The sequence below is a fragment of the Ipomoea triloba genome, chromosome 1 (assembly GCF_003576645.1).
Source record: "Ipomoea triloba cultivar NCNSP0323 chromosome 1, ASM357664v1".
Classification (NCBI taxonomy): domain Eukaryota; kingdom Viridiplantae; phylum Streptophyta; class Magnoliopsida; order Solanales; family Convolvulaceae; genus Ipomoea; species Ipomoea triloba.
The window spans coordinates 26,865,393-26,890,721 of NC_044916.1; the positions used below are offsets into that span (position 1 = coordinate 26,865,393).

The 25,329-nt window shown below is 33.7% G+C and overlaps 6 protein-coding genes across 7 annotated transcripts; 2 read left to right on the forward strand and 4 right to left on the reverse strand.

Annotated features, from left to right (window-relative positions):
• Nucleotides 1–1,315: 1,315 nt before the first annotated feature.
• LOC116032416 (probable glutathione S-transferase) lies at nucleotides 1,316–5,694 on the reverse strand. The gene is made up of 3 exons (XM_031274958.1): nucleotides 5,275–5,694; nucleotides 2,794–3,096; nucleotides 1,316–1,847 (listed from the first exon to the last, which is right to left on the reverse strand). The coding sequence occupies exons 1-3, from the start codon at nucleotides 5,599–5,601 to the stop codon at nucleotides 1,527–1,529; spliced, it is 951 nt and encodes a 316-aa protein (XP_031130818.1). The 5' UTR covers nucleotides 5,602–5,694; the 3' UTR covers nucleotides 1,316–1,526.
• An 857-nt stretch (nucleotides 5,695–6,551) lies between these two features.
• Nucleotides 6,552–8,165, reverse strand: LOC115999398 (probable glutathione S-transferase parA). Its single transcript, XM_031239254.1, has 2 exons — nucleotides 7,729–8,165; nucleotides 6,552–7,233 (listed from the first exon to the last, which is right to left on the reverse strand). Exons 1-2 carry the CDS (start codon nucleotides 8,053–8,055, stop codon nucleotides 6,877–6,879), a joined length of 684 nt encoding a protein of 227 aa, XP_031095114.1. The 5' UTR covers nucleotides 8,056–8,165; the 3' UTR covers nucleotides 6,552–6,876.
• A 3,891-nt stretch (nucleotides 8,166–12,056) lies between these two features.
• LOC116000872 (ribosomal L1 domain-containing protein 1) lies at nucleotides 12,057–13,704 on the reverse strand. Its single transcript, XM_031240739.1, has one exon. The coding sequence runs from the start codon at nucleotides 13,645–13,647 to the stop codon at nucleotides 12,325–12,327; it is 1,323 nt and encodes a 440-aa protein (XP_031096599.1). The 5' UTR covers nucleotides 13,648–13,704; the 3' UTR covers nucleotides 12,057–12,324.
• Nucleotides 13,705–16,009: 2,305 nt separating this feature from the next.
• On the forward strand, nucleotides 16,010–17,475 carry LOC116018703 (probable glutathione S-transferase parC). The gene is made up of 2 exons (XM_031258672.1): nucleotides 16,010–16,458; nucleotides 16,849–17,475. The coding sequence occupies exons 1-2, from the start codon at nucleotides 16,138–16,140 to the stop codon at nucleotides 17,191–17,193; spliced, it is 666 nt and encodes a 221-aa protein (XP_031114532.1). The 5' UTR covers nucleotides 16,010–16,137; the 3' UTR covers nucleotides 17,194–17,475.
• A 1,039-nt stretch (nucleotides 17,476–18,514) lies between these two features.
• LOC116032652 (probable glutathione S-transferase) lies at nucleotides 18,515–19,970 on the forward strand. Its single transcript, XM_031275324.1, has 2 exons — nucleotides 18,515–18,914; nucleotides 19,453–19,970. Exons 1-2 carry the CDS (start codon nucleotides 18,597–18,599, stop codon nucleotides 19,801–19,803), a joined length of 669 nt encoding a protein of 222 aa, XP_031131184.1. The 5' UTR covers nucleotides 18,515–18,596; the 3' UTR covers nucleotides 19,804–19,970.
• A 1,303-nt stretch (nucleotides 19,971–21,273) lies between these two features.
• On the reverse strand, nucleotides 21,274–23,359 carry LOC115997406. Of its 2 annotated transcripts, XR_004093732.1 has the most exons (3): nucleotides 22,894–23,359; nucleotides 22,424–22,532; nucleotides 21,274–21,349 (listed from the first exon to the last, which is right to left on the reverse strand). XR_004093732.1 is itself a non-coding variant. In XM_031236957.1 (2 exons), the coding sequence occupies exon 1, from the start codon at nucleotides 23,240–23,242 to the stop codon at nucleotides 22,898–22,900; it is 345 nt and encodes a 114-aa protein (XP_031092817.1). In that variant the 5' UTR covers nucleotides 23,243–23,349; the 3' UTR covers nucleotides 22,424–22,532; nucleotides 22,894–22,897. The 2 variants fall into 2 exon arrangements, 1 of the variants encoding a protein (XP_031092817.1); XM_031236957.1 differs by lacking the exon at nucleotides 21,274–21,349 and having other exon boundaries at nucleotides 22,894–23,349.
• Nucleotides 23,360–25,329: the final 1,970 nt, after the last annotated feature.

Sequence of the window (25,329 nt, forward strand, 5' to 3'; positions counted from 1 at the left end):
TTGATTGTTAACTATTAGATAAATAGATTAAATCTCATTTCGAACAAACTAAAAACTAAATAATTATTTTATAAAAAATTAAAAGTCATGGGCCTTGCCTAGGTAATTCAAGCTCGGTTGCAGTTTGTGTTAGGCTATGTTTGGCAAACCTAGTTGAAAGTTGAAAAGTAACTGAAAGCTACAAAGCTATAAGCTAGAAGCTGAAAATTAAAGAGTTGTTAAACTAGTTGTTAACTTGTTATCCTTAAAAATGTTTGATATAATTAATTTTTTGATAAGATGATAAATGTAAAAAAAATTAAAAAGGATATCTTCATAAAATTTAATTAGTTTTAAATTTAAATATGTTTGTTTACATATAAAATAATGAAAGTAATATATTTTAATAAAATATAAAGTAAGAACGTATATTTGGAAATATATAAAGTAAAACAAAATGTTTATAGTTCATAAAATTAGTTCATACAAAAATTAGGGTCACACTTGTGTGAGACCGTCTCACGGATCTTTGTTCGTGAGACGGGTCGGGTCGGGTCGAAACACCATGCAAATGTCACACTTATATATGCAAATGTCATACTTATATGCTCAAATATAATACTAATTAGGAATACAATTTTTATTACTTATAAGAGAAAAAGTATTACGTTTTCCATAATAAGTAATGTTGACAAGTTTTTCTTACTTATAAGTGAAAATATAATACTTTTGAGGAAAAATGTAATACTTTTAAATCGAAATGTAAAAGTATTGTATTTTCCCTTAAAATATTACATTTACCCTTATAAGTAACAAAATTTTTATTTCTGATTAGTATTACATTAGAGCATATAAGTATGACATTTGTACGTATAAGTGTTACATTTACATTTTGACCCGACCCGACCCGACATGTCTCACGGTGAGACGGTCTCACATAAGTTTTTGCCCAAAAATTAATGTTCAAACGCACAAATATTAAATTGAAATTACAACCAAAAAGATTTTTATTAGGAGGGGTAAAGGATGTCATTTATTTAAAATAATAAGGGTAAAGATGAAAAAAAAACGTTAAGAAACTACTAGCTTATTTTTGAAACGCTATCTAAAATTTCAAAATAAACTTTAATTTTATTTTAAGTTACTAGACCTTATTATTTTGGAAAAATTACAAAGCAGAAATTATAGCTTATTCATAAGTTAAAATAAGTTATAAGCTTCTAAATAAACTCTACCAAACAGAGAGCCTTAGTGTAGATATCAGTATCCTTGTCAGAGACTCAGAGTGATATTAAGTTCTAGATTATGCCAATAATTTTGTAGTAACTCTCTCAAATAGCAAAATAGGAGGTCTAGTTGGAATTGAAAATCTAGATTTATCAAAACAATACATTTCATCCACTCTAACAAGAATAAGTGTTGTGTAATATGATATTGCAGAAGGATTCATATCCTGCTGGGAAACACGAAACAAGATCACACGATTGTACAACACAACATACAACTAACATTTAATTTTCAATCCTAAGCAACGCCAATCCTTTCCCTCATCTGCGAATAAACTCAAAGATCTTCAAAGGGTCTGCAAGAGAGGTGGACACACTCTCATTTTGCAGGCATCTTTTGGCCCATTCACTCAACTTTGGAATTTCTGTCTCCATGCAGCTAAACTCTGTATCTTTCTCAAAAGTCAGAAGCCAGGTGTAGTATGAAAGCAGAGCCAAATCCAAGAACCCAATCCTCTCCCCTCCATAATATGCCTCTTCCCCTAACTCCCCTTCCAACACCTTCAGCTTCTCCACTAGTTCTTCTTTAATGTCCTTTGCATCTTTGGTTTTAAGCACCCATGCCTTTAAACACTCATAGATCTGAATAGATATATAAATACCCGAAACAATTTATTGATCAAAATGGTAAAGAAATGAAAGGTTAGTATCAAGCGCGTCAAAAGTTATAGCTATGTGCAACTTTATTTCCTTATAGACAGCTGTCATCATATTTTTCATAGGCAGGATACTGAACTTGACCCTTCTATGGCCGGATTTTAAGCCGTGCAAGATGGACAACATCACATGGCCTCAATTTTTAGAAGGAACAATATTTATTTTTGACCCAACTATTTAAGAAATAAAAAAATCTACAATTAATCTCAAAATTCATATATTTTTTTCTCAAATCACCTCTATCTCCTAATAATTATGACCTAATTAATTGAGCATGACAAAACCATTTTGTAACTCAAACGAAGAATCATATATTTTATTGTATTGGTTTTAAAAATTGTACTTATACTTTTGGTACAACCTCATTTATTTATAAGAATAGAGCCACAAAAATTAAAAAATCGACTCGAGCCCTTCATCGGCCTCCGCCCAACAATCCCCATACACTTGCCAGGTATAACTTTTTAGGATAAGTGTTTACCACTGCGCCAAAATTTAACTATAGTTAAGTTATATTTAATAGTGAATGCGCAACTTTATTTCTTTATAAATCGTCAATACATTTTTGGGAGGCAATGTTCTGAACGTGGCCCTTCACCCGCTTCCGCCCAACAATTGTCTCTCAGACTCTTAGTATTTATCAGATAACATTTTTTATATAATCAAGCGTTTACTATGCACAAAGCTATAACTAACAATGAATTCCTAACTTTATTTCTTAAAAAATCGTCATCACATCTTCAAGAGACAATGCCCTTCACCACCTTCGCCCAACAACACTAAATTCCATCAATTAATGGACTTGGCCCTTTAAAGGCCTCCGCTCAAAATGATATTTGGAAGCTAGGTAGGTAGCAGTAAATAGATATACCTTTGTGTCAATGAAATCAGCCCAGAACCTAGCTTGAGCTCTCTTGTAAGGATCCGAAGGCAACAATGGAAACTTGTCCTTCCACACCTCATCGATGTACTCCAGAATGATGAGAGACTCGCAAACGGGTTTTCCGTTGTGAATGAGAACAGGGATCTTCTTGTGAACCGGGTTCATCTCCAGCAAGAGTGAGCTTTTGTTCATCAAGTCTTCCTCTTTGGATTCGTAATGAATCCCTTTGAGAGCGAGCGCCATTTTTGGCCTCATCGCGAACATGCTCACGTCTTTATCCAACAGAACAACCTTATCATCACCATCATTAGCCATCTTTGTGTTGAGAATTAGAGATTGAGGAGAGACTAAGATAAAAGGAGATTTGATAATATATTTAAAGATTATATATTATTTTATATATATATATATATATATATATATATATATATATATATATATATATATATATATAATCAAATAATATATATTTAGTATATTAATAATATACTTTTAATATATTAAAAATATATATTATATTTATAATCCACGCAACTATGTGAACCATAGTAAGCACTATAATTTGCCATACTTAGACACAACTCATAAGTTGTACTCCGTCCTCCTCACTTTATTTCTCTCTTTCAAATATTTAAATATTTTTTCCAATTTATCATTTATTTCTTCTTTCTTTTGCAATTAATTTTACTACAAATAAATTCGAGTTTTATGTCAACTATCATGTAGTGTGATGGTATTCAGTTATCATTTCAAATAGGCGGTAATAGGTTTGAACTTCGGTGATAACAGCTTAGATTTTTTTAACTGAAACTGTTTGAGAAAGTATAAACCAATTAATAAATATTACTTTGTACAGAATCATGAGTACTTTTAAAAAATTGGGATTTTTTTGCTCATTGGCTACCCTTTTGTTTTGTTTTGTTTTGTTTTGTTTTTTTAATTTAATTTTTTTTTGTCATATATTACTAATTTCACAAAAATAAGATAGAGAATAATTAAATGATAAGATGTATGAATTTTTTGGTGCGAGGTACCAAAATGAAAATAGTTGAATGTATGGAGTATTTCTGTTTTATATGCTGGACAAATGTGCCCCCTCTCTTTTTAAATTAATTTTATTATCTCTACAAGTATTTTTGTTCGTGCATTGCACGGAATGAATTTGTTATAATATATTTGGATCAATATACATTTATATAAATTATAACATCGAATATTATATAGCGTAATTCGGGAGTGACATTGATAATTGACATATTTAATTTGTAAGTGACATAAATTACAATTATCAGAGTCATACATGTACTTAAGATGGAGCATCCAGATTTGTCTATCGTTCTCATGTGGAGATTATATATTCTCATATGATTCTATAGACATACATGCATGTACCCCTAATCAACCCAAACTCATTATTCTCATATAATTCTATAGCTATACACGTACCCCTAATCAACTCAGGCTCAGACTTTAGTCCAGGTGAATTTGAATTAAGAAGTTTCGTGTTTTCAATTTCTTTAGATAACGTTCAACAATATCATATCGGGGCAAAACAAAAGCCTTCCCTATCAAATATGTTGTGCATATCTACAAAATCAAGCCCTCCATAACAAGACAAAATGTTTTATTCAAAATTTAGGACCACTCGATTATTGTTATATATATCTCTTTATATCTTGTTGCCGGCCGGCCAGTCTCTATCTGATCTGACGTTGGTGGCATCTTACCAACCTTTTTCCACATAGACTGAGGATATGATGTGATAGATGTCCCACAAATTCAACCAAACTCAAATTCTTAATTCTATAAACTTAATTAATGTATACACTAGTCGTATATGGATATTATATTGCAAAATTAAAACAACATTATATTATATTGCAGCTAAGCTATGATTTCAATTCCTAATGAACGCCAGCGATTTTCCTCTTATGCAGAACAAAGTCATAGAGCTTCAAAGGGTCTACAAGGGAGTTGGAGATACTCTCATTTTGTAGGCACCTTTTAACCCATTCAATCAACTTTGGGCATTCTGCCTCAATGCTCAACTTTACTTCTTTCTCAAAAGCAACAAACCACGTATAGTATGTAACCAAAACCAAATCCAAGAACCCAATGTTTTCCCCTCCAAAATACAGCTTTTCCCCTAGCTCCCTCTCCAACACCTTTAGGTTATCTATCTGCTCCTCTTTAATGGCTTTTTCATCTCTTGTTTTAAACACCCAAGCCTTCAAACACTCATAGATCTACATACATATATAAGAGCTAGATCAAGAAAACAATATTTTTTTTAAAAAAAAAAAGCTAATTAATTATAAGCAGTTATTAGGCCAAGCACCTTGTGCTCAAATGACATGTAGTGACTCTCTTATATGAGATGTCATGAGATCGAGCTTCTCTTTGTGTTTCAACAGGTTGAGAAAGTATAGATGAACAGATACTATAATAGGGCTTGGAGGATATATATACCTTTTTGTCAATGAAATCAGCCCAGAACCTAGCTTGAGCTCTGTTGTAAGGATCCGAAGGCAACAATGGAGAGTTGTGGTTCCAGACCTCATCAATGTACTGAAGAATAATGAGGGATTCGCAGATGGGTTTTCCATTGTGGATGAGAACAGGGATTTTCTTGTGAACCGGGTTCATTTCCTGCAGGAGTGAGCTAGGGCTTTGGTTCTCCATGTCTTCTTTGGATTCATAGTGAACCCCTTTGAGAGCAAGTGCCATTCTTGCCCTCGTTGTAAACACGTTCACGTAAGAACTCAATAGAACAACCTCATCGTCATCACTACCCATCTTTAATTTGTGTTTCGATTCAGTGATTTAGGGGATCGGAGAGAGTAATATATATAATTAAGATTAGATATATAGATGCTGCAGCTTAATTTCATTGGGAATATATGTACTTATATATAGAATTGAAGATGGTTATTGTGTAATATGTAATATAGGAGATCAAGATCAGATGATGATGATTAATATTTCAATTATTGAGAAGTGCAGTATTCGGATTTTTAGGGATAATATATGCCCGGCCCCCACTACACCACTTTAAGCCGGATTTAGTGCTTAGTTTTTTTTTTTCTTTTCTTTTGATTGATTTAATAATGTTAAATGTACACGAGTCAGGCCTTTTCAGACTGTTTGGGATTTGATTTGCACCTCTACTCGCGAGGGAGAGCCTCTATGCCAGTGCTTAGTTTGTAGGAAAGAATTAAAGGGAAAATAATTATAATTCTGTAAGAAAGAATAAGTTGTGAATAGAGTAGGAATTCAAACTATATTGGTTTTGTAGGGATGAATAGCATTATTTAAAATGAGAAGGGAAGAAATTGTATAAAAACTAAAATGTACTTGTGTAATAAACTTAATTAATATAATCAAGGGTAAAAAAGTTTTTTTCTTTCCTTTTTTCGTTTTCCTTTTCCCATTAAATTGCAATTCAACAAAATGAGGAAATTGCAATTCAGTAAAATTTCAGTTTCTCCCAACTAAACACTATAATTTGGATGATCAAAGAATTATGTTGTAATTGAATTGCAACTACATTCACCTAAACAACTCGCTAGGATTAAAAGGAGGTAATTGAAAGATGTGTGTAGACCGATTACTTTTTTTACTTAATTAATAACTCAATTATATTTTTATTCAGAAAAAAATAACTCAATAATATTATGTTTTCAAATCAAACAGACCCTTTTATAAATGCATTATATTACAATGCAATATAGACCTATCTTTTTTGACTTAATTAATAACTCAATTATATTATAATCAAAATCAAACCTTTTTTTTACATTACTAACTCTATTTCAATAGAGTATAGACCTATGAACCCACAACCTCCCATATAAGGGAGTCACGTGGTGACATTGGACCACTAAGTCCTTGACAATCAAACACACCTTAAATTCAAAGAAAACTGATAATATGAATTTTAAAATCCATGGCTGCTATTGCACAAGGATTCATATCCTGCTGGGAAACACGAAACAAGATTACACGATTGTACAACACAACAAAGGTTGTACATTATTGGACCAATGGATTTTGCCATACAACATTTAATTTTCAATTATAAGCACCGCCACCCCTGCCAAGCCTTTCCCACAGCTGCAGAGTAAACTCATAGAGCTTCAAAGGGTCTGCAAGAGAGGTAGACACACTCTCATTTTGCAGGCATCTTTTGGCCCATTCACTCAACTTTGGAACTTCTGCCTCAACGCTAAACTCTGCATCTTTCTCAAAAGCCAGAAGCCATGTGTAGTATGAAACCAAAACCAAATCCAAGAACCCAATCTTCTCCCCTCCATAATATGCCTCTTCCCCTAACTCCCCTTCCAACACCTTCAGCTTCTCCACCAGTTCTTCTTTAATGTCCTTTGCATCTTTTTTTTTAAACAGCCATGCCCCTATACACTCGAAGATCTGAATAGATAAATACCCAAAACAATTTATTGATCAAAATGGTAAATAAATTAAATGTTAGGATCGGACCGTTTACAGCTACGCCAAAAGCTATAGCTAGTAGCGAATGGCACAACTTTATTTCCTTACATAGCATCGTCATCACATCATCACATTTTTCTTAACTGGGTGCTGGACTTGGCCCTTCATCAGCCTCCACCCAACAATCTCGTCTCAATACTTTTTATGATCAAACGTTTACTACTACACTAAAAGTTATATCTAATAGTAACTTTATTTTTTTTATAAATAAACATCACATTTCGAGAGGTAAACTGCTGGACTTAGCCTTTCACCGGCCTCTGCCCAAGAATCCCTCTCAGTATTAACACTTTTTTATAATCAAGCATTTACCACTATATCAAAAAACTATAACAAATACTTTTATTTCTTTATAAACCGTCAAGATCCGCCCAACATGAAATTTGGAACCTAGCTAGAAATAATTATATATACCTTTTTGTCAATGAAATCAGCCCAGAACCTCGCTTGAGCTCTCTTGTAAGGATCCGAAGGCAATAATGGAAACTTGTCCTTCCAGACCTCATCGATGTACTCGAGAATGATGAGAGACTCGCAAACGGGTTTTCTGTTGTGAATGAGAACAGGGATCTTCTTGTGAACCGGGTTCATCTCCAGCAAGAGTGAGCTTTTGTTCCCCAAGTCTTCCACTTTGGATTCGTAGGGAATCCCTTTGAGAGCGAGCGCCATTTTTGGCCTCATCGCGAACATGCTCACGTATGTATTCAATAGAACAACCTTATCATCACCATCACTAGCCATCTTTGTGTTGAGATTTAGAGATTGAGGAGAGATTAAGATAAATAGGATATTTGATAATATAGATTATAGATTGATGATATTTCTTGGATAATGTCGACCGGTTGGCTGTTAGTGGGTAGTGGGTAGTGCGTAGATACTAGATAGGTACAAGCTGTACTGCATCCTCCACACCTTATTTCTCTCTTTCAAATATTTAAATTTTGTTTTCCAATTTATTATTTATCCCTTTTTTCTTTTGCAATTAATTTTACTACAAATAAATTTTGAGTATTTTACTCCTCCTAATGTGATGAAATTTCAGTTAACATTTTAAATGGATAGTTATAGATTTAAACTTTGGTGGTAAAAGCTTAAATATTTTGAACTAAAAATATTTAAAACAGTATAAAACATATAATATTTTGTTCAAGATCACGAGTGTTTAAAAAAAATCAAAATTTTCTATTCATTGGCTACCCCTATTGGTTTTTTTTTTTAAATTAAATTGTGTCATATATTAGTAATTTCACCAAAATAAGATAGAGAATAATTAAATGATAAGATGCACGTCTTTTTCGGTGTGAGGTAGAAAAATGAAAATAGTTATGTAGTATTTATCTTCAAAAAAAAAGTACAGAGTATTTCTACTTTATTTAAATAGTTTAAATTTAAGAATAACTCTTAGCTTAATAGCTCTTCAGATTTCAACTTCGAGCTTATAGCTTTTCAAACTTTCAGCTACCTTTTCAGCTAAGTTTGTCAAACATAGTCTTAGTCATTAATTATAGTGTTTTTTTTTTATTTAGTCCTATATGACTTTTTATGCTTAATTACGTTCTCGACTTTGATAATTTTACCTAATTGAGTCATCGATGGTTAGAATCAAGAACTAAATCGAGAAAAATCACTATAGTGGATGACTAAATTGGGTATAATCACTATAGCGGATAACATGAGTAAAATTACTATAGCCAATAACTAAATTGGATATTAATATAGGTGAAATTACCAAGCCATCTTAATAGAGAACTCAATTGACTAAAACCATCCAAGTTAATGACCTAATTAAGCACAAAAAAAATCGTTTAAAATTAAATAGAGAAAAATCACTATAGTCGAGATTGAGCATTAAATTTTTATTTTTATTTATTTATTTATTTTGCATAATACGTCACATATAATAGCTTCTTTTTTTTTTTTTCATTACTGCACCATCTTATCAAATGGCAAGGTGGAAGCTTCACAAGGCTAAGCAAGTGTCATTTTTAGCCTAGTTTTACTAAGTATATTTTCAAATTCTTCCTAACTTTTATTCTCTAAAGTGGTAAATAAGAGTATGTTATTTTTATAATGTGAATCTTTAGAAAAATATTTACATAACGAATTTAAGAGTGAAAATATAATTTGAGAGTAAAAAATGAAAGTTTAGATAGTATTTTTCATTTTAGCATCATCCCAAACATACTCTCTTATGTATTCAACACAACCTCATCATCACTTGCCATCTTTGTGTTCCAATTCATAGATTTATAATGGAGGACTTATAAGGAAGAATTAAAATTTTCACTTTTAGTCTTATGACTATAGATGTATTGTTAATTGGAGTTTACGATTTTCAAAATTGTCAATTAACCTATTCAATTTTTCTCAGTTTCAATCTCTCTGGCGAAGTAGCTGAAATATATATATATATATATATATATATATATATATATATATATATATATATATATATATATATATATATATATATATATATTGAAAAAAAGTAGCTAAAATTTTTTAATAGCTAAAATTATGAGGGAAATTTTGTCTTTTGCTTCTTTTATTCTCTCTCTTCTTTTTTTCCCCCATTTTCTTGCTCTGCTTGTTTGCCAAATTTCAAAGACTAGTGCTACTTGTTCTTGCTTTTGAATTTCTTGTTCTAGAAACAGTAAAAGACATTGGCGTCACCCACTTCCCCAAACTCTTCAAGCCTAAGTCTTATCCGTTTTATCTCCTCTCAAAACGGATTTACCACCTAAGAATTGAAGAGAGATTCCATGATACATGTTTGCTCCGATTTTGGATTCCACCTCAGCTTCGGCTTTGGTTCCGGTGTCCTCTCCTTAACCCCTACCGCAAAACAACCAATAATCACACTAATTATACAAAATCTAAACCAAGAGAGCTTAATTATAAGTCCCATTTAACCAACCGCCAGTGAAGGAGTTGGATTCATGTTGGCGTTGATTAGAACTGGAAGGCTTCAAAAACAAAAGATTTCAAAAACATACCAACATTGGGTTAATTAGAACTTATAATTAAGCTTTTTTGGTTTAGATTTTGTACAATTAGTGTGATTATTGGTTGTTTTGCAGCATGGATTGAGGAGAGGACATCAGAGCCGAAGTCGAGGTGGAATCCAAAATCAAAGCAGATAGGAATCTCTCTTCCATTCCAGGGTGGTGAATCCGTCCTAAAAGGAGATAAGGTGGATAAGACTCCTTGAATAGTACGAGAAATTGAGTGACACCGCCTTTTACTGGTTCCAAAATAGAAAATTCAAAAGAACATGCAGCGCAAGACTTTGGAATTTGGCAATCAAGCCGAGCAATAATATTGAAAAGAAAGAGAAGAGAAAAAGCAAAAGACAAATTTGCCCTCATCATTTTAGTCATTAAAATTTTTTGACTACTTCTCGCTGGTAATTTGACCAGAGAAACACTCTAATAGTCATAGCACTAAAAGTAAATTTTTTTGTAAAGAAGAATATTAAAAGTATATAATAGAGGGAAGTTAAAATTGCACTTTCACTTCTTTAATTATAGTGCATTTGATACTTCAATTATAAAATCAACACATTTGTTTCATTAATTATCTCATCACTTAATTAGTTAATTATAAGGTTTGGTCACTTAATTATTTATTCAGTTGTAGATATAATCCTTCAACCTATAATGGAATTAAATTTCATTTTTAACCGAAGAGCATGTATTTCAACTTATTAATTTAGTCAAGATCGTATTTTATTGAGATCTTATTTTCTAGGTTGTTGATCCTATTTTCTAGTCTTCAAACACTTACGTAAAGGGTCACAAGCTTTGTAAGAAGACAAGACAAGACATATGCTATCTTTTTGTTACTATGTATTTCCACTGTCAAAGTTGTTACAAACATCAGTGACCCGATCTCTGTTCTGCAACTTTATACCTTAATTATTCTACAAAGAATTATTAATCTAATAGGAATATTGCCATTTTTTCTTCCTGATTCTATTCTCTAATGTTTCCAGATTGTATTCTGGATGTGTACCTAATCATCATCAAACACATTTCATCTTTTCACAATATACAGATAACCAAAATGCAAAGGGAAATGTGACAGAAAATTTTTACTTGAAAGGAATTTCAAACTGCATGATACTTAAACCCATTCTAAACAATTTCCAGTTTAAAATCAGTTCTTCAAATACCAACCAACAAGCACCAGGAGTAATGAATTTCTGAGCACAAGATTTGAAAGCCCTCTCTGACCTTTAAAAACTTAGAACACATCTAGGGTTCCCAGAATCCTAATCCCATTAAAAGGCAAGAGAAGAAGATATATGAACAGATATGCAGAACTCAAATAAATAAATAACTAAATAAATGACAAGATATGTCTATCAAAAGCAAGGTTAGCTAGTATGGTAATTGATATTCACCTGGTCAAAAAAAGTTGGACAACTGAAGCAAAGAATGGGAATACATCTTTATCATTCTTCCAGAGTAACAAAATGTCCTGTCCTCAGCTATATTATCACATATACCCGGATCACTTAAGAACAAGAAGAACAAGAACATCTTCAAAAGTTCTGGGTTCATCAATCTTCCCACTTTAAATAATTCAAGTCAGTCATAAGACAGTAATAACAATCTGGATACACAAGATCAACATATGGTATGCCGTATGCTAATTGTATGGAGGCTAAGGCATTCATGTTGAATTTCCAGCAAGGCAGTATAGTACATTCACAAAAGAAAGACAAAACGAAACAAAAGGAGAACTAAGAAAAGTGTATAAAATCTTAATAATTTTGCAAAGGTACTGAATTCTGCGGGTTCTTCAAGAGTTAATATAGAAAACCCCAAGCTGTTTAGACAAAGCAGAAATTCCACATATAAATAGCTATAAAGATTGAAAATCAAAATCAGACAACATCCTGGAATTAGAGAAGCCAAAACTGCTATAAAACTACAATGACAGCAATAATTGATTTAAAGTCCACATCACAACAAAATTTCTCAAATCAGGGCAAAGTGAGTCTACTCACTGGCTCTTCTTAGTTCTCTTGCTCTTCAGTTTGGTTGGCCCTTCTTTCAACTTCATCCCAACCACATTCTTTCTTTTCCCTGATTCATCATCAGACTTTATAGATGACTTAATTTTCTTCTGTTTCCCTTCCTCTTTGTTATCCCCCTTTCTCACTTTCTTACTCCCTTTTTCACCACTCAAATCACTCCCTTTCTGAATTTTCCCCTTCTTTCCTTTCTTAGCAGGAACCAAATCATTACCCTTGCTCATCTCATTCTCTTTGTCATCACTTTCTTCTTCCACATCTCCCTTAATAATGCCAAAATCCCTATTCTTTCTTACATTTTCATCATTTTCAGTCTCATTCTCACCATCTTCATCCTCACTAGACAATTCAATTCCACCCATTTCAACATCCATATATCGAACTTCATGAAGCCTCCCTTTCCTCTTTTTCCTGCCCACCTTCTCAGCTTTCCCACTATCCTTAGCCTCAGGAAAATCATCACTTAATTCCTTGCTCTCAATCCCTCCCTCCACATCCTTAGCCCCCATAATCTTCAGCTTCATATCCGGCAATCCTTGATACAAAGGCAAGGCCACAGAACCGGATAATCTCAAGTGCAGGCTCCTCACACCACCCCATTTTTTGGGAACATACTCCACAACTCCATTAATTGCCTCCACCACATTCTCAACAATCTCTCCACTCTCCATTGCTCGCTTCCCAACCTTCATCACACTACAAGTCCCAGTCCGCAGAAAAAACAAACCGGATCCGCACGCCCTCTCGATCTGATCCTTCCAGTTCTTCTTTGTCAAGTCTACGGGCAAAGGCAACTTCCTCTTCTTGAAGAAGTGCTTTCCCAGAAGCTTCGGGAGGAAGTGCACTATCCTCTTGTCCACCAAGAACACATCGTACGAATCGCAGAGCTTCCTCTTCGCCTCAAAAGCCTTATAATCTGTCTTCAACTTGGAGAGTTTCAGGACTTTGCTAACGGATATATCCTGCGATTTTATTACCTTCTTCGCGTCCTTGGACGTGAGATTGGAGTTGGACCTATCGTCGATGATTAGACAACACTCGGAGGAGGCTTGGTCGTGTAGCGCGTGTGGGAGGGCGATTCGGAAGGGGTTGACACGCGCCTTCGGAGGGATTTTCTTGAGAGTGATGTTGAGGTAGACGAATTCATCATCTGGGAGTAGCTGGGGCGCCTGGTCCTTCGATTGTGCGTCTTTCCACTTCAGTAGGGCGGTGACGGCTCTTTCTACGATGTCTCTGCTAACTTTAACGCCGGCGCCGGCGGAGGCAGGTGTTGCTGGAGTTTCTGTTGCCATTGAGGGTCGGCTACGGTGAGCGGTAATGCGGAGGTTTTGGGAGAAGAGTGAGAGGGTTTTAGCTTTTAGGTCAGAGATGAAGAAGGGAATAAGTAGGTTTTGGGCTTTAGAGAAAATGGGCCGTATTGGGCCACGGCAAATTATATCAGGAACCAGGTTCATGTGTAATTTATACCATGTATCATGGTTCTTATCGCATGCAATTGTTATACATGGATTAAAGGATGGCAATTTTAATCTGGTCCGTGGATACTTAATTCAAATTCATCCCGCATAAATTAAATTTTTTGGTGATAATGGATGATGGGTCTTAAAAAATTAAACTCGCATTATGTACAAAATTCACTTAAAACTCTACTCAGACCCACCATATATATATAGAGAGTGAGAGTAAAATAAGTACTTAGTATGTAGTTAATTATAAAAATTTCTAGAATTTTTATTAACTTTTTACTATTTTCAATTTTAAACTAATATTTTATTTTTAAAAATTTAGCAATTTAGTAATTATATTTGAATATTTTTATTATTTTATGCTTTAATATAGTTAGTGAATTTTATTATTTTATTATGTGGTAAGTAATTTAAATATTAATTTAGAATTTTTTAATAAAATAATAAGTTATGTGAACCTGTAGTGGCATCCGCACCCGCAGGGGTGGAGTGAGTTTTGAAAAAGTACACTCGATGCAGGTTGAGAGTGAGGTGGGTGGAGAAAATATAAGGTGTGTCGAGTGATGGATGTAGCCTTCCTCGATCCATCCCCGTCCTATTGTCATGGTTCATAATGTAACATAGATTATGGTCTACAACTTATATATCTGTAGTTAATATATTATGTGTCTTCAATTAATAAATTATGTGCCTATAAATAAATTAAATGAAAAGTTTTTTTTTCTCCAGTTATACACGTGGTACAAACTTAGTCCTAAGTTACATGCATGACCATCTTTAATCTTAAGTTATGCATGGAGTGGCAATTTTAGTCTTAAAAGGACAAAATCAACCACTTTATTAAATGACAAATTATTGGTGGTAGAAATAGTCTCCGGATGATTAAAATCGCCACTTTGTGCATAACTTAGGGGTTAAAGATAGCCACACATATAACTCAGAGATTAAGTTTGTACTACGGATATAACTGAATGACCAAAAATGTAATATTTCCTAAATTAAATGCACCTAATTTGTTAATTACATGAGTTAGTATGTAAATATCATGATGTGGCAGAGATAATGTCAACACCACATCAACTAAGTTAATGATCATATTAACACCATTAACTATTACTCCGTATCATTTATTGTATAATATTTTTAAGTACCAAGATTAAATTGAGCCATTTTTGGAAGTATATGGATTAATTTGAACGAAACTGAGACATAAGGACTAAATTGAACAAAGATACTATAGTATAAAGACCTCAAAGGTACTTTGACCGATTTTCATAAATAACTCAAATTTTAAGTGAACACAACAAGACTATGAAGTGTAATTAGTAACATTATAGAATACATCTCCTGATATGTAAAAAGTGCAGTGAAATGATTCATCTTTGAGAGTTTATTGTTTAGTTATTTTGTTTGGTTAAAGGTTTTAATTTTTTTTTAAAAAAAATTTGATATAGAAGTTCACTTTAGATCAGAGTTAGTAGTTATGGGTTACCTTTAGAGTACACCTAATTATATTATAGAGTAAATCTAATAATAATGTAAAGTACACCCATTGATATTACTAATTGGGAAAATTATAAATTTTGATCTTCCATAATATGTCAATTATCAATGTCACCCCTGAACTATTAGTAGTGTAAATGTTGCCCCTCAATTTTTGAAAATGGTACATATATTATTCCTCCCGTACCAACATGAGGGGCAATATTTACACCACGGATAGGCAATATATGTACGATTTTTTAAAATTGAGGGGCAATATTTACACTACTAGTAATTCAGGAGTGACATTGATAATTGACATATTATAGAGGAGCATAAATTACAATTTTCCATTTGGATCAGTGTACAAGTATAATGCACTAGTTCAGTTTAGATGTATACTTTTATTATTTAGCAGTTTAATATTTGTAGTTAGCATTATATTCATTGTAATTTGCAAATAATATATATACCCAATAATAATATTTAAAGTATGAATTTGAATTATTTATAAAAATATCACGACATATTTAATTGTACTAGCTAGTGATAAAGATTATGGAACGGTGGGCGGGGAGTATATTCCAATGCCGGCAATGCATGGGCACTCCTAGAATGTACGAGAATTGAAGTATGTATGAGAGGTTGCCACGCCTCTTCACCAGAACAATCTACAATCCTCTTCTCGACGCTATTTATACCTATTACCAATTCAACCAATCTTTCCCACTCATCTTCATCATACCATAATCTATCTTCTCTGATCTGATACTCGATCATATCTACGCTGCTTAATTATATTAATTATTATATAATATTTGTAGGTAGGTGGAAATGGCAGGTGGTGAGGAGGTTGTGCTGTTGGATTCATACGCGAGCATGTTTGGGATGAGGGTAAAGGTAGCTTTGGGCGAGAAGGGGATCCAATACGTCCACAAGGAAGAGGACTTGAAGAATAAGAGTCCTCTTCTCCTGGAGATGAACCCGGTTCACAAGAAAATTCCAGTTTTGATTCATAATGGAAAACCGGTCTGTGAGTCACTCATCATTGTCCAGTATATTGATGAAGTCTGGAAGGACAAGTCTCCCCTCTTGCCCTCTCACCCTTACAACAGAGCTCAAGCTAGGTTCTGGGCTGATTTTGTTGATAAAAAGGTATGCAATATATTATATACGTAGCCTAGCTAAAATATTATTATATAAACATAAATATGCAATCAAACTATCAGTTTAAACTTTTAATTGAGATGAAATATATGCTTTAATTTGGTATTAGAGCTAATCCCATACCTCATCTGATAGAGAAGAGGCTATAGGTGTTGTTTAGAGCGCATCAAAAAGTAATCAACCCGCACACACTAAGGGATATATTAGAGCATTTAATATATAAACATAAATGTGCAATCCAACTCAGTTTAGGTTTTTAGTTGAACATTTAATATATAAACATAAATATGCAATTCAACTATAAGATTAGACTTTTGGTTGAAATAGGGCACATGCTTCAGTTTTCCTGATGATAGGATTGTATGTATGTGTATGCAGATTTATGATTGTGGGAGGAGAATATGGGCAACAAAAGGGGAAGAGCAAGAAGCAGCCAAGAAAGAGTTGATAGATTGCCTAAAGCTATTGGAAGGGGAGTTGGGAGATAAGCCCTTTTTTGGTGGGGAAAGCTTTGGGTTTGTGGATGTGGCTCTCATCCCATTCTACACTTGGTTCTATACTTATGAGAAACATGGGAATTTCAGCATAGAGGCACATTGCCCTAAACTTGTTGAATGGGCCAAAAGGTGCATGCAGAAAGACAGTGTCTCCACATCCCTTGCTGATCCTCACAAAATTCATGAATTTGTCATACAGTTGAAGAAGAGGCTTGGCATTGACTAGCCAGAACAACTATAAACGTACAATTATAAGTAATGAATCAATAAAATATATAATAAGTTAATCAGTTATATATAGCAGATCAGAATGTTGTGCCAAGGCTTTTGGCACATTATATATTGTTGTAAGTTTTTAGCATGTATGCTTCTCCACATTCAGGAAAATAAGCAAATGTTATAGTAGTGTCCGTCCCTCCACTAAAATATACAGGGAAGTATATACTCTGTTTTACTACTTAGCTCTCACTATAATGAGAATAAAGTTTGGTACTAATTTGGAATGTAATACCTTACTACTTTTTCACTTTTTGGGTGATATAAGTATTTCTTCTTTCTTTTATATATATATATATATCGAATTAAATGGGACAGTCTTTTTATCTAAGTGCGAACATATAAAAAGATTTGGCTCATTATTAGATAAGTTTAGATCAAAATCAATGAAAGTAGAAAAAATAAAATATGGCGGTATTTTTATAATTTTTTAAATTAAGTATATTTTTATGGTATGCTAGTTAAGTGTAGATTCGTATTGCACTTAATAGTGGTTTGTGATGCGAGTGTTGGTTTGTGATATATATGAAAATGCTTGATAATGCATTTGGACGACTCAAGCATTTGTAGTGCACTAAATGTTAGTTTGTGGTGTATATATATAAATGCTTGACGATACATTTGGACTCGTACTATCAAATATGTCTAAATGCATCCTGAAATATATCTAATTAGGCTATGATGATTGCTATATCTCATGGCTCTCGCCATACAGATACAGTGAAGAAATCAGAAACTTCTGTCATTTAACATTATATATAGTTCTATTTTTGGAGTGTTTTGAACAATTAGACCTCAATTATTGTACTGGGGATCGTGTATCATGAGTCATGAGATAAGATTATTTATTTTGTCGCTTCATTACAAAATAGTATAAATACCAACAAAAAAAAAATGAAGCCAATATCACGTTTTATCACTAGCTAGCAACTACAGTAATGTCTCATAATTTTCACTCAAAATCTGCACTGTTCTACATTAGTTGTGATACTTTTTCCAAAACCAGTAACTCAGTGTCTTAGCAGACAATGCCAAATGTCAATGCACACAAAGCATCAGTCCACTTTAAATATAATCCTCACACTGTCGCTATCGAGTTTCAAACCTTAGTCTTTTTTCAAATATTGCCTACTGAGTTAAGTCCATGCGAGCCAAGCAATTCATTAATAACTAATTGTCAAACAAGACATATAATTCAATCCAGAACAAAAAAAAAAAAGTAAAAATAAAACTTAGAATTCTGCTCTATTTATACCACCTCCTACTGGTCTGAAACTCCACAACTCAGCTTCAATTCTTCCAAGCAATAAGCCAATAACACTACTCTACTAGAAAGAATTATTGAGATAGAAGATGGGTGATGGTGAGGTGATTCTGTTGGACTTCTGGTGCAGTATGTTTGGGATGAGGGCCAGGGTAGCACTAGCAGAGAAAGGGATCAAGTACCAGTACAGAGAAGAGGACTTGGGTAACAAGAGCCCACTGTTGACACAAATGAACCCGGTTCACAAGAAAATACCGGTCTTGATTCACAATGGGAGACCAGTGTGTGAGTCTCTCATTATTCTCCACTACATTGATGAGGTTTGGAGTCACACATCTCCACTGCTTCCCTCTCATCCTTATCACAGATCCCAAGCTAGGTTCTGGGCTTCTTACATTGATGACAAGGTAATCATTCATGTTCTGCTCTGCTACTTTTTGTTTCAGCATCACCTTAACTTAATTCCCAAAATTAATATTACTCTCACATGATGTTATACAATTTTTCCAAAAGTTGGTTATATAGTGTTGGACAGAGGCCAGTAAAAAATAAATCTATCAATGCTCATTAAGGGATTGGTGAGCGGAGGTTGGTAAATGGCCAAGTCCAGCATTTTGCCTCTCGAAGATGTAATGGCCCGCAGTTTATTATAAGGAAATAATACCAATAGTTATAACTCGGGTCCACATTACATGGTGGATCCGTGTCCAAAATACATATTACGTACTGAATGTTCACAACTTACCTACTGAATGTTCACAATTTGAATTGTGAACATACAATATGTTATAAGAGTTGCAGGTCTAATAGAGTAGTTTATTAATCAAAGAACCCTTGAGAGAGAATTCCCTGATTAATGGCGACTGATATTATAAGAGTTGTTTATTTTGACCTAGATTCATTCATGTAATTGCTTTTTGTATATCTAAAATAAAAATGTTGCAGCTATCTGAGTATGGGCACAAATTAAACACAAGTAAAGGGGAAGAACAGGAGGCAGCCAAGAAAGATTTCATAGATTGCATGAAGGTGTTGGAGGGAGAACTTGGGGAGAAGCCCTATTATGGAGGGGAAAGCTTTGGGTTTTTGGATGTGGCACTCATCACATTCTATCCATGGTTTCTGGCTTATGAGAAAAGTGGGAACTTCAGCATGGAATGTGTGTGTCCCAAGTTGATTGCATGGGCCAAAAGGTGCATGCAAAGGGAGAGTGTTTCCAAGTCCCTTGCTGATCCCTACAAGATCTATGAGTTTGTGCAGCAGATTAGGAACACCAAATTTGGAACTGATGAATAATTCCCTGCAACTTCAATGCACAAACCTTGATAAAGGCTCCTATTTTATCTTTTTCTCATCATCTCTACTGTATCCCATTTCATATTAATAAAGGCTCCTATTTTATCTTTTTCTCATCTCTACTGTATCCCATTTCATATTAATAAAGGCTCCTATTTTTTCTTTTCCCTTTCCCTTAGAGCAACCTCAATAGATAGAGATCTTAGTTGGTTTTTGCAGAAGTGATTAGGAGAGTAAACACGAGAGAAAGGGAAAGGAAGAAAAAAAAAAGTAACAAAACTAACACGCCTAGCATTATTGCACTTGCTTGCTGGGAGCGCATCAGTTGCGCATAACGCCCAACTGATGAGAAAGTCATTATTTTTGTGGGAAAGTGGGTCCCACAAAAATCAAGTCGAAACTCAACATTCTCCCTCCAAGCTTCTCTCTCTTCGACATGGATGTTAAAACGGCAAAAACCATCCAAAATCCTCCTATTGGGGATGTCTCTTAGAGCAAACTTTATTTCTTTAAAAAGAACACCAACTTAAAATAAAATAAGAAAGAAGAAGAAGAAGATAAGTGATGATAACCCACTTTCTGTTCTTGTCTGTGTGAAGTGAAGTATGTCCTGCTGCCATGATCCCACTCTACATCAAGTGGCATGGAGAAAATGTCAAAAACAGTGGTTTTTGATTTGGTCTAGGAATGGTTTTGATCTGTTTCCATGTAGCATTTTCCAAGGTTGTCAAACCCATCACTGAAATGGTAGGCATGTGCTGATCAGAAAGAAATGTACACATCCCTTCATTCCTCTTAGGGTCTTCAAGTAAATCATCACAGCTTAGACTATTTGCATATTGCAACACCCAACAGGAAAAAGAACGAACGGAAACAACCCGATAGTGAAAGTGCTTGAAGTGAAACAGAATGTTAAGTCCAAATCTGTGGAATCCAATTATATATATATATATGTAAAATCACTTTCCATCCCCATTTTGCCATTTCAAGGAATCACTTATCAACAGGCAAACCATGTTTATTGTGGCTACTGATTGTTAGTTTGGGAAAGCACTTTCTGATTAGGTGGACGATAATAACAATATTTTACGTGAAAACCCAAAAAGAGAAATTAAAATCATAAACCCGCAACCATTGTAGTATAAGCTTGCAGTTTTTGGAATAAGGAAGAACTATAATATAATTTCAGTGCTAAAGAGATCAGATATTGTATTGTCATCCCTTTACAAAAACGACAGAACATTTTACTGTTACTTTTATTTGATGTTGATGTCACCTTTCCTACAAATTTTGCTTAAAACTTAGCTAGGTTATAGTTACTGAGCATGCATGATGTAACAGACACATAAAACTTGGGTGCACAACACTGTTTGTGCATTTTGTCTAAGAAATAATAACAAGGATTACAAACATGTTAAATACTTTCATCAAAACCCATTACCATTACCAAGTATTTGATACCCATTCCGATTCCGATTCCCATGTGTGAACCAAACGCACCCTTAATTAGTATTGATCATGAACAGTCTCTGTCTGTGCTTTTATCCTAGCAATATATAGTACAAAGCAATATAATAGAACAACCTTCAACTCAAAATGAAGGAAATAATGGTAATCATTAGAACATGACTAAGGAGTAGAATGAAGAAGGAATTTAAAAAAAAAAAAAAAAAAAAAAAAAAAAAAAAAAGTGGTTGTGGAGTTTTCTGGGTACATACATAGTTACAATTTAGTCACACACTCACATGTTACTTTGTACTATTGCTCCAACTACATATATAATTCATTTAAAGTCAACCCTTTTCTTGATTGTGTGCATTTGAAGAAGGAATTAGAAAAAGAGTGGTTTAAGTACTGTTCAATGATTTTGAATAAAACCCTTTTGGAGGTTTTGGTTTTTCCCACTTTCATTACTTTGCAGTCTCACTGATTCTCTAAATGAGGAGGGAATCACACTTTTGGAGTTGAAAAGCTCCCTTATGGACCCAAACAACAATCTCCAGAGCTGGAATTCTTCTGGCTTGCATGCAATGGTGATCACAAGGTAACTTCTGTACATCTTAATGGCCTCTTATCTATCAGAGTTGCATTATTTAATTTAGATTCATGTAATTGCTCTTTGTTACCTTTCTACCTATATATATATATATATATAGGATCAATGGAAAGAGGTAGAGGTGCTCAGTAGAAAATATAGTTAAATTTCAGTCTTAAAAAACGTTTGGGTTTGGGTGCATTATTTTCTTCTTCGAGGGTGATTTATTCTCTTTTGAGTGCATAATTTATTTTCTTTGAGTGTATACTTTTCCTTCTTTGAATGCACATTCTTTGAGTTCACATTTTTGTAGATTCAAAGTGTATAATTTTTTTTGAGCTATTATATTAATCTATACATATCAACAGCTCAAATTTATTCGTTCGGACCTGATCTTGTACCTAGTATTGCATGTTGGTTGCAGCTATGTGGGTATGGGCACAAATTAAACACAAGCGAAGGGCAAAGCTTTGGGTTTTTGGATGTGGCACTCATCATCACATTCTACCCATGGAATCTGTGTGTTCCAATGCAAGTTGATTGCATGGGCCAAAAGGTGCATGCATGTAAAGAGAGAGTACTTACGTGTTTCCAACTCGATCTCTAGCTGGCTGATCCCTACAAAATCTTCTGAGTTTGTGCAGCAGATTAGGAAGACCAAATTGGAACTGATGATGAATAACACCCTACTTACCTGCAATAATTTCAATGCACAATAAGGGCATGCAGGCATGCACACATGCAAATCATCACAGCTTACATTATTTGCATATTGCAACAGCAGCAGGAAAAAAAAACAACCCAATAGTGAGTGAAACAGAATGTTATTATTAAGTCCAAATCTGTGGAATCCAACTATATATCAAAACCCGCAACGCAACCATTGTTGTATAAATTTTTTGTAACAAACACGTAAAACTTGAATTGGGTGCATAATTCCATCTCTAAGAAATAATAACAAGGATTGCAAGCATTATCATCCTACTCGATCAGATAGATCAACTTGAAAACAAAAAAAAATAGCAAGGATTGCAAGCATTATCATCATACTCAACTTGATCAAACCCCTTCTTCAAGCTTTTCCGGAATCTCACCGCCAAGTCCCTTTATTAAAATGCCCCTTGCTTTCTCCTGAGCATCACATAACTCTGTCACTTTTGACTCGGCCGCTTCAAGACTAATCTTCAACCTCTCCATCTCCACCATCGACCAGCTCAACTTATGCTCCATCTCAACCCCATCACACTTCAATTTCTCGATCATCTTCGCCATCTCAACCCCATCACACTTCAATTTCTCGATCATCTTCGCCTTCTCAACCCCATCACACTTCAATTTCTCGATCATCTTCGCCTTCTCTCCCAACTCCAACCTCAATTCCTCCACCGTTCCTTCTTCTACCATATTCGCCCTGCAGAATTTAGACCCAAATTGTTTTACGTGAACTCAGAATTCGGGATTTAGCTGTGAGTGGCGATTTTATAGGCCGTTATGGATGCTTCTGGAAGAACATACAGGTGGACTCATTTTCCCCTTTCAACATTCCTCAGCTGGACCCGGCCCGTTGTAGCCCAACAACCAAGTCATTCTTTGTTTCCGTCTGCAATCAAACATTTTACAAACAATTTAATAATTTATGATAAAAATAATTTACAAACAAAAGTTTTACATTGGGAGGAGAATCTTTAACACGTAGTAATAATTTATGATAAAAATAAATTCGAATACTTTCTCATTAATTCATCCCTCCCAAATATTTGACACACTTCATAGAATGATGTGCGTAGGGATGCCAATTTTAACCCCAATAAAATTTTGAGTAAAATTTTCTCATTAATTCACCATTCCTATAAAAATTGACACACTTTACAAAACGATGGTTACCAGGTATGTCAATCTTAGTTCGATGTCGATGCATTGTCCCGATAAAATCAAAAAATTTGAGAGTTAGGTCCGAAATACTTTAGCTCGATAGTTCAAAATCGATAAGCTCGGTGACCCAAACGGGTTAGCCCGAAATGTAGTGGACTAGCCTGATAACTCGAACCACTTAAAGTTATTCTTTGTTATAAAGTAATGTGCACATAACATATATAAATGGAGTTTAACAGTTTTATAAGTTTAAAAAAAAATTTAATAAATATATTATAATAAAATATTTTTTAATGAAAATAAATAATGAAAAATTTAAAACTTACTATAAACATTATATTATAGTGTAAGTATATTAATTAGTTTTAGTTGGAATTTAGAAATTGAGGTTTAGATTGATTGAATGATGTATAAGTTTATATTTACTAGTGTAAATGTGCTAGTTTACTAGAATTGAAAGTTTAGAACGAATGTTAATTTGAAAATGTCAAAAGTTTTACTTAAATCCGCCCACCCTAGGTTTTTAGGTTAGGACCAAGAATTTTGAACCTGACAAAAATAAATAAATAAATAAATAAAAGAGAGAGAGACTTGGATTAGCCCGAACCGAGTCTCAAAAGGACTAGCCCAATTGACATACATACGGATAACATTACATATTTACATGGCGTGCAGTGAATGTATAAGTTGACTTGAATCATTTACAAGTCATGAAGTAAATCCCAACTCATCGAATTCATGAGTGAATTTTTTCAAAACTCATCTTGATCCACCAATGTGGGTACCACTCTCATTTTTTAATTTGTGTTCATCAATTCAACCCGCACAATAAGCCTAACAACCCGAGGTTTAGGGTTTAGGCCAACCCGACAAAAAAAAAAAAAAAGTAAAAAAACTTATTAGTCTGAACCGATAAGCTCGACAGGGTTAGCCGAAACCGAGTGAGCTGGCCCGATTGTCATCCATTGGTTCCAACATAATAAAATGTTTACGGAGTGTAGTACAAAAGAAATCGAAATGTTCAATGAGGTCGGCAATAAAAATTATTAAATAAATTAAAAATAATATTTTTAATATATATGGTGATTATCATATTAATGATAACTAGTTGAATATCTCAATTTTAGTCGAATTGCACAATTTTAGACGATTCAGTGACTCAATTACAATTTTTTAATTTAATTATTTAATTCAATTTTTGTGTATTATTCAGAGACTAATTTGAACATTGTTTATGATAAAAAGTACTACTCATACTCTTGAAACATACCACACAAACTTTTTATAATTTACTCCTGAAAAGTTATAGGTTCACTAACATTTGATTATTTAAAAAGAGTTATGCCAACTGCCAAGTACCTTGTAGTTTGATGGTATTATTATTATCATTTTAAATGGAAGGCCACATGTTTGAGCTATAAATAGGTTAAATTGTAGTCACTAAAAATGGTTATATTACATGTAACTAATCATTAGTTATTAAAAAAACTTTTTTTAAAAAAAAATTCTTCTTTACGCCTAATCAATAAAAATCACATGATAATTATACATTGTTGATGTAAAATAAGTCGATAAAACAAATATATAAATAATGGTATTTAATTTAGAAAAATTAATCC

What these genes read in the sequence shown, in the direction of transcription:
- LOC116032416 (XM_031274958.1), bottom strand. Translation starts at nt 5,601, where the DNA reads ATGGGTAGTGATGACGATGAGGTTGTTCTATTGAGTTCTTACGTGAAC. An exon ending in CTGATTTCATTGACAAAAAG is followed by an intron (nt 3,097 to 5,274) that starts GTATATATATCC and finishes GGTGATGATAAG; the next exon opens with GTTGTTCTGTTGGATAAAGA. An exon ending in CTGATTTCATTGACACAAAG is followed by an intron (nt 1,848 to 2,793) that starts GTATATCTATTT and finishes ATATCTATTCAG; the next exon opens with ATCTATGAGTGTTTAAAGGC.
- LOC115999398 (XM_031239254.1), bottom strand. Translation starts at nt 8,055, where the DNA reads ATGGCTAGTGATGGTGATGATAAGGTTGTTCTATTGAATACATACGTG. An exon ending in CTGATTTCATTGACAAAAAG is followed by an intron (nt 7,234 to 7,728) that starts GTATATATAATT and finishes TTATCTATTCAG; the next exon opens with ATCTTCGAGTGTATAGGGGC.
- LOC116000872 (XM_031240739.1), bottom strand. Translation starts at nt 13,647, where the DNA reads ATGGCAACAGAAACTCCAGCAACACCTGCCTCCGCCGGCGCCGGCGTT.
- LOC116018703 (XM_031258672.1), top strand. Translation starts at nt 16,138, where the DNA reads ATGGCAGGTGGTGAGGAGGTTGTGCTGTTGGATTCATACGCGAGCATG. An exon ending in CTGATTTTGTTGATAAAAAG is followed by an intron (nt 16,459 to 16,848) that starts GTATGCAATATA and finishes ATGTGTATGCAG; the next exon opens with ATTTATGATTGTGGGAGGAG.
- LOC116032652 (XM_031275324.1), top strand. Translation starts at nt 18,597, where the DNA reads ATGGGTGATGGTGAGGTGATTCTGTTGGACTTCTGGTGCAGTATGTTT. An exon ending in CTTCTTACATTGATGACAAG is followed by an intron (nt 18,915 to 19,452) that starts GTAATCATTCAT and finishes AAAATGTTGCAG; the next exon opens with CTATCTGAGTATGGGCACAA.
- LOC115997406 (XM_031236957.1), bottom strand. Translation starts at nt 23,242, where the DNA reads ATGGTAGAAGAAGGAACGGTGGAGGAATTGAGGTTGGAGTTGGGAGAG.